The sequence below is a fragment of the Kogia breviceps genome, chromosome 2 (genome assembly GCF_026419965.1).
Source record: "Kogia breviceps isolate mKogBre1 chromosome 2, mKogBre1 haplotype 1, whole genome shotgun sequence".
Taxonomy (NCBI): domain Eukaryota; kingdom Metazoa; phylum Chordata; class Mammalia; order Artiodactyla; family Physeteridae; genus Kogia; species Kogia breviceps.
The window spans coordinates 80,942,998-80,955,865 of record NC_081311.1 but is presented as its reverse complement, the minus strand read 5'-3'; the positions used below and the strand labels follow the sequence as shown (position 1 = coordinate 80,955,865).

At 41.0% G+C, this 12,868-nt stretch overlaps 2 protein-coding genes across 4 annotated transcripts in view; both read left to right on the top strand.

Annotated features, from left to right (window-relative positions):
* Positions 1-5,921, top strand: part of SLC35F3 (solute carrier family 35 member F3) — a 295,313-nt gene extending 289,392 nt beyond the window's left edge. Inside the window, exon 9 of the transcript XR_010839006.1 lies at positions 5,876-5,921. The gene's annotated coding sequence lies outside the window, so the exon portion shown is untranslated. The remainder of the gene's footprint in view (positions 1-5,875) is intronic.
* A 141-nt stretch (positions 5,922-6,062) lies between these two features.
* Positions 6,063-11,957, top strand: COA6 (cytochrome c oxidase assembly factor 6). Of its 3 annotated transcripts, none has more exons than XM_067025698.1 (3): positions 6,063-6,143; positions 6,916-7,075; positions 11,668-11,957. In XM_067025698.1, exons 2-3 carry the CDS (start codon positions 6,932-6,934, stop codon positions 11,761-11,763), a joined length of 240 nt encoding a protein of 79 aa, XP_066881799.1. In that variant the 5' UTR covers positions 6,063-6,143; positions 6,916-6,931; the 3' UTR covers positions 11,764-11,957. The 3 variants fall into 3 exon arrangements, with proteins under 3 accessions (XP_066881799.1, XP_066881800.1, XP_058910630.1); XM_067025699.1 differs by lacking the exon at positions 6,063-6,143 and adding an exon at positions 6,194-6,372; XM_059054647.2 differs by lacking the exon at positions 6,063-6,143 and adding an exon at positions 6,194-6,400.
* The last annotated feature ends 911 nt before the right edge of the window (positions 11,958-12,868 follow it).

Genomic DNA, 12,868 nt, shown 5'->3' with positions numbered 1-12,868 from the left:
GTTGATTATAGGATAAAATGATAATATTTTAAATATACTGGGTTAAAAGAAATATATTATTATAATTTGCCTGCTTCTGTTTTACTTTTTTTAATGTGGCTACTAGAAAATTTTAAATTACATATGTGGCTTGCCCTATGTTTCTATTGGATAATGCAGGTCTATAAAATGGGAATAATAGAGTGCCTACCTCAATGGCACTCTATTATTAAATGAGAAAGATTAAATGAGATCCTAAGTGTAACATGTTTAGCCCAGTGCCTGACAAAGAGTAAATACTCGGAAAAAGGAAAATAGACTAGTTAATGACGTGGTATTTCATTGACTCTAACACGTCCGTTCTTGCTCCTGCACTTTCACACCGCGGACACTCGGACACATCGTACAGGTGATGGCGCCCAACTGTCGCCAGACCCCAGTCATAACACAGTTGTCACTGCCTGTGTGTGCATACACATCGAAAGCACTAGCATTCCATACTTGCAGAGTGAGTGTCCGTGGCCTAGAAGACAATCTAGGAGATCAGAAGGGGGCACTCTTAACCTCGAAGAATCAAAATGTTAAGGAGACAGGTGGTGGAGGGTCATTCTGATGTGTTTAAGCAACATTCCCAAAATAGGAGTGAAGAGTAAGCTCCTTGTCCCTAATTACAAAGTTGGCAGAATCGTTCAGCACCAATGGCTTTTAGCTCTTTAGTGGATCTGGAAAGACAAGAGGAGGGGAGGGGAGAAGATAAGGTAAGAGGACTTGCTCAAAGTGCCTAATGCCATAGATGATAAGATTGGTGGAAAAACACAGACGTTGGTGACCGAATCAAAAAGTGATTCTGAGGACTGGAACTCGAAATGTAATGAAGTTTCATGAATACCTTAATCAATTTCTGCTTTTATTTTCCTTCTTCTGTTTGTATTACTGTGATATGAGTTTTTTAAAATTCATGCCTAAATATGTCTAAATAAGTTTAAGATAAGAATCTTAGGTAATGAAAAAGCATTGTGTTATAGTTTAATTGGCAGCGCTTTTTCCTTTCTTAGGGGTATGTAAAACAATGGGGCAAATTATAATTAATGCATTTTAGATTTGAGGAAACATAGTATCATTCCCTTTAAAGGACTTCTAAGTCCAAGATCAAGTGACCTCTAAAGTATAGTAATACTAATAACTAACGTTTATCTTTTTCTTTTTCCTATGACACTTATCTAACATACTATATATAGAATTTATTGTTTATGGTTATTGCTTACTGTCTCCCTGCTAGATTTCACATTCCATAGAGCAGCAATTTTCATCTATATTGTTCTCTGATGTCTCCCAAGCCCCTAAAACAGTGCCTGGCACAGAGTAAGTTCTCAATAAATATTTGTTGAATGAATGAATGAAATATTTGTATGTGCTGTTCTAAGTGCTTTGCTTGGATTATTCCATTTAACTTTCACGAGAAACCTAAGTAGATATTACAGTCACCCACATTTTCAGTTAAGGAAACCCATGTATGTCAGTTCAGGAACCTGTCCAGGGTCACACAGCTTGACATCACTGGCGGGGGAGGTGGGTAGGATTCAAGCCCAGTCTGGTTCGGAACCTACACTCTTATCCACTGAACTTTGCTGCCTGTAATCCTGCCTGTGTTTCCCTTCTTGATTTAACTCCTGCTGGGCTCCCGCTGCATTTGGTGCATGCCTCTCTCATAGGTCTTATTACTCTTTATTAGAGGAGAGTATGGCCTATGTCCTCCATAAGACTGAGCTTCTCAAGGACCAAGATCTATCCTTATTCATCTTTATATTGCCAAGGCTGACCACAGTGCAAGCTATGTAAGTACAGAGCAAGAAGCATGAAAGAAGGATCAAAGGTTCCAACTGGCAGCTGAAGGACTAGTAGATCCGAAGAAAAGGAATAGCTTAGAAAGAGAAGCTTTCCTGGAGAAAGAATACTACGAGTTCCAGTTTTGAACTTATTGGAGTGATGGAAGGACAAACAAATGGAGATAGCCGTCCAGGGACTTGGAAAGAGAAAACGGGCATAAAGTTTCCATTAGGACTAAAACATAGACTTCCAAGTCTTTTTGAAAGAAGTGCTAACTGAAGCTCTGGGGGTGACTCAGCTCACCATGGAAAACAGAATGCAAAGAAAAGAAAAAGAGAAAAAAAGGCAACATCTTGGAGTGTGTGTACCTATAGTTAATAAGAGGAAAAAGAGCAAGGAGTCAGCATAGAGATCTAAAAGAAATTCAGAAGGATCTCTGCAGCAACACTGAAGTAAGGAATCTTTCTTGTTTGTGTCCCTGAGTAGGTGTCTGTGATGACTGCTTTGTAAAACAGTACAGATTATAAATAAAAAAGCCTGTGGGCAGCAACAGAAAAACAACACATGCGTTTTCAGTGCTATTGGGTCTGTCTGGCCCCGCCCACCATTGGTTTGGGGAGCAACTTAGTTCAGATCGGAGAATACCTACATGAAACATCTCTCGGTGGTAACACGGCATGTCTCCCACCTCTTCACACTGACTCCTCTTCGCCTCCTCTCTCCTCCAAACATAGGTTGGAGATTACACCCTCTCTGTATCAAAACAGCACGTCTGAAATCATCTCATGGCACCCACCTTCTCTAACTTGCCCATAGTCTTACAAATCTTGTAAGGTGAATTTGGCCTCTCCAACTCTTATCCTGCATTATTGCTGTTGTTATATTTTACCATATCTACACCTCTCAAAATTTCTCTCTTCTAGTTGTTTTTGCTCTGTTGGCTAGACCACAGAGCTCCTTGAGAGTAAGCGGGTGGGGGAAGGGGCATTACTGCAATTCTTTGAATCGCTTTGGTAATACTTTCCTTATCTCTGCCCTAGGCCTACTACTGACCAGTAGGAATTGCTTTGCTGCCCAAGTGACAGCATTAGAGACTACTGACTTTTGACCTTGAAGGCCACATAAGATGGTAAATCCATTAAAAACTTAGTAATCACACTATAAATATTCTGAATGAACATTATTTTTACCTTTCTGTGAATCAAATGTACTAAAGATGACCTTTCTCAGGCCAACTACTCTACTTTACTTAAAAATTATGACACATATCATGCATATATGTGACATATATTCATTCTTTTTAAACATCTTTATTGGAGTGTAACTGTTTTACAATGGTGTGTTAGTTTCTGCTTTACAACAAAGTGAATCAGTTATACATATACATATGTTCCCATATCTCTTCCCTCTTGCGTCTCCCTCCCTCCCATCCTCCCTATCCCACCCCTCTAGATGGTCACAAAGCACCAAGCTGATCTCCCTGTGCTATGCGGCTGCTTCCCACTAGCTGTTTTACATTTGGTAGTGTATATATGTCCATGCCACTCTCTGACTTCGTCACAGCTTACCCTTCCCCCTCCCCATATCCTCAAGTCCATGCTCTAGTAGGTCTGTGTTTTATTCCTGTCCTATGACATGTATTCATTCTTATTCACAGAAGAGTGTATAAGATTTACTTGTACAGTTTATTTAAAGAATAATTATAAAACAAATACCCAGTTTCAGAAACAGAACATTGTCAGCCTCTCAGAAGCCCTCCCTGGTCACATCCCATTTCTCTTTTCTTAATAGTTTTGCTATTTAATATATGTATCCTTAACAGTATAGTTCTGCATTTCTGAACCTTATGTAAGTGGAAACACATGGTATCTATTCTCTGATTGACTTGCTTCTTTCACTCAATACTGAGATTCATATTATTATAAATGGTTATAGTTGTTCATTTTCATTGGTGCATTATATTTCACCTTATGGCATCATAATTTATCCATTCTATTGTTGATGTAAGTTTGGATTGTATGCTGTTTTCAGCTATTACAAACTTGCACATATACAAGAGATTCTGAATAGAATTGCTGAGTCATAGCGAATGTGTATCTTCAACTTTATACTAAAGTCACAGTTTTCCAAAGTGACTGTATCAATTTATACTACCATTAGAGTACGAGGATCCTCTTCGCTTCATCCTTCTTAAAACTTGTTATTGTCAGGCTTAATTATTCTTTGGTCTGCTGGGTGTCTACTAGTATGGCATTGTGATTTTCATGTTCATTTCTGTGGTTGCTAACATGGATGGGCATATTTTCTATTGGTCATTTGCATTTCCTCTTTGGTGTTGTGCCTACTTAAGCCTTTTGCCTATTTTTAATATTAGGTCATCTGTCTGTTTCTTATTGATTTGTAGGTGGGGTTTTTTTTTAGAATTATTATTTTTTTACTAATTTATCTTTGGCTGCTTTGGGTCTTCGTTGCTGCACGCAGTCTTTCTCTAGTTGCTATAAAGACCTTTCAGCCTCTTTTCTAATGTACTTACATAAGGCTACAAACTTCCCTCTATGTACTATACGTTAACTTTATTCCACAGGTGTTGCTGTTGTGTTTTATTACTCAGCTCAAAAAATTTTCTCATTACCATTATGACTCTTTGGCTATGGGTTATATGGACTTGTTTTTATAGTTCTTTATTGATTTCTAGCTTAACAGCACTGTGCTCAAAAACCACGTGCTGAATGATTTCAATCTTTAAAATTCGTTGAGAGTTGCTTTACAGCTAAGTATACGGTTGATTTTGGTAATGTCATGTTTGCGTTCCAAGAAACATGTTCTGATTTTGGTTGTGTTTTTCTGTGTATATTCATTAGGTTAAGTTTGTACATCATGTTATTCAAATTTTCTATACCCTTACTGATTTTTCTTTTGTTTGTCTTAACAATGACTGGGAAAGGCTTGTTAAAATCACCCACTATGGCCATATATTTTTTTCTTGATAATTTTGTCAAGATTCCCTTTATATATTATATATATATTTATCATTAAGTGCATAAAATTTTTAAACTTTAAATATATTTTTTCAACTCATAAGTCATTCAAGACTCCTTCCTTTTTGTATCTCATTAGTCATACTTAAAAGATACTATCTTATATAAACTGCCCTTGATAGACACAGTATAAAAGAATTGGTGGCCCTGGTAAAGCTAAAGCAATCCACTTATTAGACTCCATTAACTATTACAGAAATACTTCCCATATTGTAGAACATATGTTTGGTGGTACTTAGACTTCACACAGCCAACTTGAAAATCTGCGTATGTTTATTTGTAAAGGATTAAATACCAGCACTGAGTGCAGAGCTGTAAACTGCTTGTGAGTTTTATAAGCACTTAGAATTCAACAGGACTAGATGATGGCACATATGGGGTCTTTAAGAGAACTGGACGACTGACCTGTATCTACAAACGTGCTTTCAAATAAAGACTCTGCTGAGATATTCACTAAAATATTAAAAAGAGCATCTTTCAAAATATCTGGAGCAGCACTTTTCATTCCTTTTAAAAAACACCTCGGCGTTTAGGGAGTAAAAAAAGCCACAAGTAAGATTAAAACAATAATACAGGTATTAATTTTACACACTCTCCTGACCAATTTGTATTACTTCCAGCAACTTTCAGATCCAAGTCCAAAGATCTTAGCTGTAAACTCTAATCAGGCTCACATTTTAATCCCACGAACTATCATATCTCAGCCGACTGGAACTTGGCTTTCATATTCTTTCACTAGATGTCTCCAAATACAAACTAAAAGCATCTTGTCCATCTACAGAAGAAAGCCGCGAGGGTTCAAGCAAGGGAAATGTGATAATGTTGATAAATGTAACAGGATCAAATCTGAGTCAGGAAACTGGGAGCTTGGTGCCCTGGGTTCTCAGCTCAGTCACTTATTTGCCATGTGTCCTGGGGCGTCACCCGCCTCTTTCTGGGACCGTTTCTTTCTTTTTTTTTTCCTTTTAATTTAAAAAGCGAGGAGTTAAGCCTTCGCGGCCCTTTAACGCTTCGTCCCGCTCTCATCTCAGGTGCCACCTTCCACACAAAGCCGCCGTTTCCGGCAGGGCTCGCACGTTAACCTTTTCGGACGGCGCCTGGCGAGATATATGCAGAAATTTAGATTCATGAAAGAAGTACAGTTCGTTAAAATCACGAAAAACTGCAGGGAGAGAGGCACCGAGACGTTAACAAAGCCAAGGCCGCTCTGACGAGTGACCGAATCCGACTCACTGCCCATCTCCACAGCCCCTGGACCCGCCTCCCCCGCCCGAGCAGGCCCGGAAGTCACTGCGACAGGTAAGAGAACAGAACAGGAAGTCCCGCCCTCCTGGAACAGCGGACGGTAGCCCGTAAGGATCATTCCAAGGCCAGCTCATTCGCTGCGTGAATTGTTTCCTTGAGCGGGCGGGGGGTCTACGCCGCTTGAGCTCAAGAGGGCGAGGCGACAGTGTGGCGCCAGTCCTCAGCCCCGCGCCCTTCTTTCTCGGTTGTTGCGCTGCGTGCCTCTCCTTCAGTCGGCGCTGAAGTGAGCCTGGTTCTGGGCGGGCGAACAGGTGGGCTTGCTGGCGGGGCGCGCAGGGGAGGGTATGGACCCCGGAGGTCGCTGACTTTCCGCGAGCCTCGGGCTCCTTTTCTGCAAGACGGAGCAGCACTCCGTGTCCTGCCTGGTGATTTTGCCCTCGTGCATTTATTTGTATAGCACTTTGGTTCGAACAGCAACCTCGTAAAGTGGGCACCGCTCCCCTGTTTTACCGATGGGGAAACAGGCTCGAGAGAATACATGAAGTTTCTTAAGTGACAGACCGTGTGAGAGCCGTAATTCTAACTCCGGCTTTCTGAGACCAAGCTGCCACTCCAGCAGTGGGGCAAATTACATGGTGTAAGGGATAAGCCTCAAAAGCGAGTGCTCTTAATGTAATAGAACTGATTGGTTTCAGTCGCATCATTAAAATCCGGAGGCATAACTTTAAAAAAGGAGGGGTTTGGAGGGAACAACAGTATTTTTTCTTTGGCTTACCTTCTCTCGAATTACAAGTTCCTTGTTAATATCACATGTTTTGGTTGACAGCTGGAGCCCACTAGGAATGGCAGCCCCATCTATGAAAGAAAGGCAGGCTTGCTGGGGAGCCCGGGATGAGTACTGGAAGTGTTTAGATGAGAACCCAGAGGACGCTTCTCAGTGCAAGAAGTTAAGAAGCTCATTTGAATCAAGTTGTCCCCAACAGTGGGTAAGTTACACTGCGACGTGTTTCTGTTTGCTGTCAAAATACATAGAGCTTACAGTGAGTGGTGGGCTATGAAATGAGCCACTGTTTGAGGCATGTCAAATGAGCGGTTTCCGTGAGGAGCAGAGAAAACCTTGTCTCGTAATCCAGTCTTGTTTTATGTGCATAGCAGGCGCACCTTTGGAAAATGTCACCTGACACTTTAAAGATGACTGAAAAGCAAAACATACGCACACTAACCAAAAAATTCCAACCTTCTAAATTGGTAGATTTCTCCTGGATCTTCTGAAGGGATAGTATTTAGTCTTGGGCAAGAGTTGGCAAATTCATTGGCCTAGAGCTGCTATCAGAAATAAAGCATTCCCATTTGCCCACCCAAAATCATATGGTCATATACCCAGAATACAAATACAAAGGAGTTTAGAAAGTGGAAGAAACAAAATGATCATATGGTGGCCTCTGCCACCAGCTTCTCCAAGTGCCTCGCCGACACGACACGCGCTCCTGTTTTGTATTTGCCAGTCCTTAGAATGGGAGGGGTTGGAAAAGGGAACTAACATCACCGGGCTCAGTAAGTGCCCCAGTGTGAGTGCCTGATGCTCCTTCCTCAATACCCTTTGAGATGGGTGGTGTTGCCCTCAATTTCCAGAGGAGGCAACTGAAGCCAGAGCATTGAAATAACTTGCTTTCTCACTGTTGGGGCTGGAGAATGGAATGCTCAGAATTGAGATTAGGGGAGGGCTGTATTTGTTGGTAAGGACAAGGGGACTAGGCTTTGATCCTGGCAGTAAGGTAGGTTGGAGGACAAGATCATTGAAGAAAGAGGTCAAGGACCCGAGAGGCCAGGTTACTGGAGGGATCAACCACATGGATACTGAACCACCCAAGAGTTATGACATGAACATTGTTAGAGAAACTGGCAGCAACCTACAAAGTTATAGATGACTCCAACAAAGAAGGAAGCAGTGGAGCAAAGCAATCAAAGTAACTGCTGCTGCATCTGACAGGGACAGCCGTGCTCCCATGGAAAACCGCTGTCTTCTGCAGACTATTCTTAGTCTGTAACTGAGCTCCCTTTCCCAGCCCGCGCCCTCAGGCCTTTGCTCCCTTTTCACCCATGCTCTCTACTCAGGAGTCATACCCAGTGGCCATAGAATAAAAGCGAAAGATATTTACAGAGATTTGTGTGAGAAGGTGGGGAAAGAGACAGAGGGAGAAGTGATGGGAGTATTCTCTGAGTGCATTCTGTGTGAAAAATTGTGTTTTCATTAGCTTTAATTTTCATTCAGTCTTGTGAGGTACTATTGTATCTCTTTTACGTAGTAGAAACTAAGGCTCAGAAAGGTGAAATAATTTGTTCAAGATGAGCTAACCAGGAAAGTAGTAGAGAGGGGATTTGAAAGTAGGTCTCTCTGATTGCAAAGTTTGTATTCTTTTACTTAGCTGAAGTCACAGCCAGAGAATAAAGATACAAATAAAACCACCTGCCTTCCCTGGTGGCGCAGTGGTTGAGAGCCCGCCTGCCGATGCAGGGGACACGGGTTCGTGCCCCGGTCCGGGAAGATCCCACACGCCGCGGAGCGGCTGGGCCCGTGAGCCATGGCCGCTGCGCCTGCGCGTCCGGAGCCTGTGCTCCGCAACGGGAGAGGCCACAGCAGTGAGAGGCCCGCGTACTGCAAAAATAAAATAAAATAAAATAAAACCACCAAATAGAGATTCACAATGAAGACTTCTATGATAAAACACTAAAAATAAAAATATCTTACATAATAAATATGCCATAAAACTGTGCTGTCACAAAACAAATTACTCTTCTCTGCCCCTTTGCTTATCCCTTTTATAGCACTCATCAGTCGGCCTTGTATAATGGCCTGATTTAAAGTCTCCTATTGGCTCGTAACTTAGGAAGGAGCAGGGATCAGGTCTGTCATTGTAGCATCATCCAACGCAGTCTTCCACAAATAGAGCAACTGGACAGCCAAGATATTTGATCCTAACATCAATTTCAGATACTGTCTTTTCCCTGTGAACCTTTGAAATGTCTCAGAAATTCCAGTATTTTGGCATTCATGCTACTATCCTGCATCTCATCTAATGGCTTAGAGGACACTAGCATTATACATACATAGTGCTTCTCAAGAAATGCTTGTTGATTTATTAGCCTTTTGGAGATTAGCCTCTTCGAGGTGCCACATGTCAAAGGTCCTCAACTGTTAACTGAATGGAAAAGACTATGGAGCAGAGGTTTTCAAGCAGAGAGTATGGTATATGCAAAGGCATGGAAGCAAGATGCATGAGAAATCAGCACATTCAGGAAATGAGATAACTCTGGACGGGTAGCATTTCAGGGACTGGTGGTAAACCCAGAAGATAGACAGATGGGCAGAGATTAAGCCATGCCTGATTTGTCTTACTGCGGAGTTTGGATGTTGACCTTGAAGGCAATAGGGATACCTTGAAAGACCTTTAAACAAGCACTGCTGTGATCAAATTGGAATTTCCAAAAGATTATTCTTGGCAGTGGTGTGATGGATGGATGAAGGAGGGTAGAGAAACCAGTTAAAGAGCTATTAAAACAATCCAAGTGAGACATGATGTGGACCTGTACTGTCGCGATCAAGATGGGGAAGGAGATCGGAGCATTTGGGTGGACAGTGATGCAGTCACTGAAATAGGTGACAGGAGGAGAAAAATGTCTGGAGAGGAGCTGAGTGCTGGACAAGTAGGGACTGAAGTATAAGTAGGACCACTAAATGGCATTGTCATTTAGGCAGTCGGAGATGTGACAAGAGATGCAAAGATCTATTGATTTGCCACAAAAACGTTAAGAGCATTGTCCATTTCTTCATCTGGTGCCCTTTACATATAACACCCGTCCCAGCTCAGTCAGCCTAAGGACACCAGGGGTGTGGAGTCTGACAGTGAGACTTATTAACGTGCTCTAACCAGGGAGCCCCACGCACAGGAGCTGCTGTGGGCATCTCACCAACCAAGGGAAAGGAGCTATCAGAGGGTTTGGAGAAGGGTGGAGTTTAGGTAAAACTGAAATGAAGTGATGCTTTGATAGGCTCAGAGCAAAGCAGGTCTGTGTGTAAGCAAGTCGTCAACTCTGGACTGAGAAGTGGACCCAGGGTCTTATTTTCCACAAAGATAAATGCTGCCACGTCGTCATGCTCAGAAATCCTTATGTGAAGTCCTGCACCTGCGTTGGAAATCAGGACTGCTTCTTTTTGTCAAAGTGCCTATCAGATCCCCCAGGCAAAAGTGGGGTGTTTCATTCTTACCTAAAGAACTTCAAAGAGCAAATTTCTGATAGTTCGATTTTAGAGAACAGAGTTTCTTGGTGAATAAGAAAGCAGTAGGGGCTTCCATGGTGGCGCAGTGGTTAAGAATCCGCCTGCCAATGCAGGGGACACGGGTTCGAGCCCTGGTCCAGGAAGATCCCACATGCCGAGGAGCAGCTAAGCCCATGTGCCATAACTACTGAACCTGCGCTCTAGAACCCGTGAGCCACAACTACTGAGCCTGCGTGCCACAACTCCTAAAGACCACATGCCTAGTGCCTGTGCTCTGCAGCAAGAGAAGCCACCGCAATGAGAAGCCTGTGCACCGCAACGAAGGGTAGCCCCTGTTCGCCGCAACTAGAGAAAGCCCACACGCAGCAACAAAGACCCAATACAGCCAAAAAAAAAAAAAAAAAGCAGTAGTCACTCAAAGGGGTCTCTTAGGACAGTATCTGGCTGCGGTGTGTCCTGCAGAGGAACGTTAACTTTGTAGCTGAGTCTCTTATCCCAGCTTGAGACAGGGCAGGCACAGTTTTACATTCTTAACTCGGTTCTACCGAAATATTTAAGAATTAAATCCTAAGAAAAGCTTTTCTGTTCTGACAGTCAAAACGTGTGTGGTATCATGCCTTTGTCTTGTCTGCAAAGCAGCTCAGATGCAGATGCTATGAGGATTTGGTGGTAGGCCTTGATTTTCTACTTCTGTGATTTTACTGTTTCAGGATATGGGGCTTTAAGATACTCCAAATTCCCCATGGCAAGAGGAGGATGTAAATAGAAATAATAAAATGAAATATTTAGTGTGTTAAAGTTTTACCATCAGTTTACTTATTCCTAGTTCATGAATATAATTTTTAACTATGTGTCTGTCTCCTTAAATGTATGTTTCTGGATAAGATAAACTTAATACAAATATGATGGCTAGTGAATTACAAAACTTGTTGAACTTACAGTTGACAGGAAAAACTTGTACAATATCTTTAAATCATGAAGTCTTAGGACCTGAGAGTCCTATGGACTCTGAACTTGCACAGTACATTTCACATGTGTAAGCACATATACTTCTTGAGAAGGTGCACAGGGTACTCAAATTCTCAACAGGGTCAGTAACCCAAAAAGGGTTAGGACTCACTGGTCTATACTCTCTTTAGAGACTCTTATACATAAGATGCACTGATTCAAAATGGTTCTAAAATATAAATTACTTAGGCCACTTATATGATTTATATTGAATAATTAGTTACATTTAAATCTGTGCTTTTGTTTAAGCTGCATAGCTTGCCCTTATCTCAGACCCTTTTTTCTCAACAGATAAAATATTTTGATAAAAGAAGAGACTACTTAAAATTCAAAGAAAAATTTGAAGCAGGAGAGTTCCAGCCTCCGAAAACAGCCGCAAAGTCCTAGGCTGTTCCTGAACATTTCAGAAAGGTTGAAATTATTTTTTCTGGACATTCAAAAATGCTCTGTGGGACAACAGTAGTTTGAATGATGGCAAACACCAATGCTTGTTCCATATATACAACTCTTAATTTAAATGGTCAAGTAACAAGATTCCATTTTTCAAAAGACAGACCTGAAATAAAATGGTATGAAATATGCTTGATTGAGTAAAAAATATATTTTAAGAAAAAAACAAAATTAAAGCTTATTATGAAAACATGTGTACCTTTTTTGTTGTTGGAGGATGGGTAGTAGGCAAATACTATTATTGATAAAGATATGGCTATACACTGAAAAAAATAAGATTTGCCATTGTCCTGGGAGTTAGCATTTTAACACAGACAGAACAAAATGAGGAATGGAAGAAGATTCAACTTAAAATATACAGGTAAAATAATAAAGACCATCTACAAAAAACCCTACAGCTAATATAGTGAATGATAAGACAATGAATGCTTTTTCCCTCAAATCAGTAACAAGGGAAGGATATCCTCACTTCTCCTGTTCAACATGGTACTGGATTCCTAGCTACCTCAAAAGAAAAAAAGCACACAAATGGGAAGGAACAACAAAAAAATGGCTCTATTCATGGACGATATGATTACCTCTGTAGAAAATCCCAAAGAATCGACAAAAAGAGCACCTAGAATTAATAAGTGAATCTTAGAAAGGTGGCAGGAAACAAGGTCAATATACAAAAGAAAATCATATTTGTGTATACCAGCAATGAACAGCCGGAATCTAAAATAAAATTTAAAATACGCCATTTACAATAGCACTAAAAAAACCTAAAAATAAAAGGAGTACTTAGATATAAATCTAACAGTATGTGCAGGACCTATATCCTGAGAACTACAAAACACTTGAAATCAGAGATCAACTTAATTGGGGAGAGGTGCAGTGTTCATGGATTAGAAGACTCAGTGTTGTTAATTTACTGTTAAGTTCTCCCCAGTTTGTTCTATGGCTTCAAAACAACCCCAATCAAAATCTCAAGATTTTTGGTAGATATTGACAAGCTGATTCTAAAATTTGTAATGGAAAGTCAAAGGACCTAAGATAGCCAAAA

Bases quoted from the DNA above. Each gene is read 5' to 3' on its own strand.
- COA6 (XM_067025698.1), top strand. From the start codon at position 6,932: ATGGCAGCCCCATCTATGAAAGAAAGGCAGGCTTGCTGGGGAGCCCGG. The intron at 7,076-11,667 runs GTAAGTTACACT...TTTTCTCAACAG, and splicing joins CAAGTTGTCCCCAACAGTGG to ATAAAATATTTTGATAAAAG.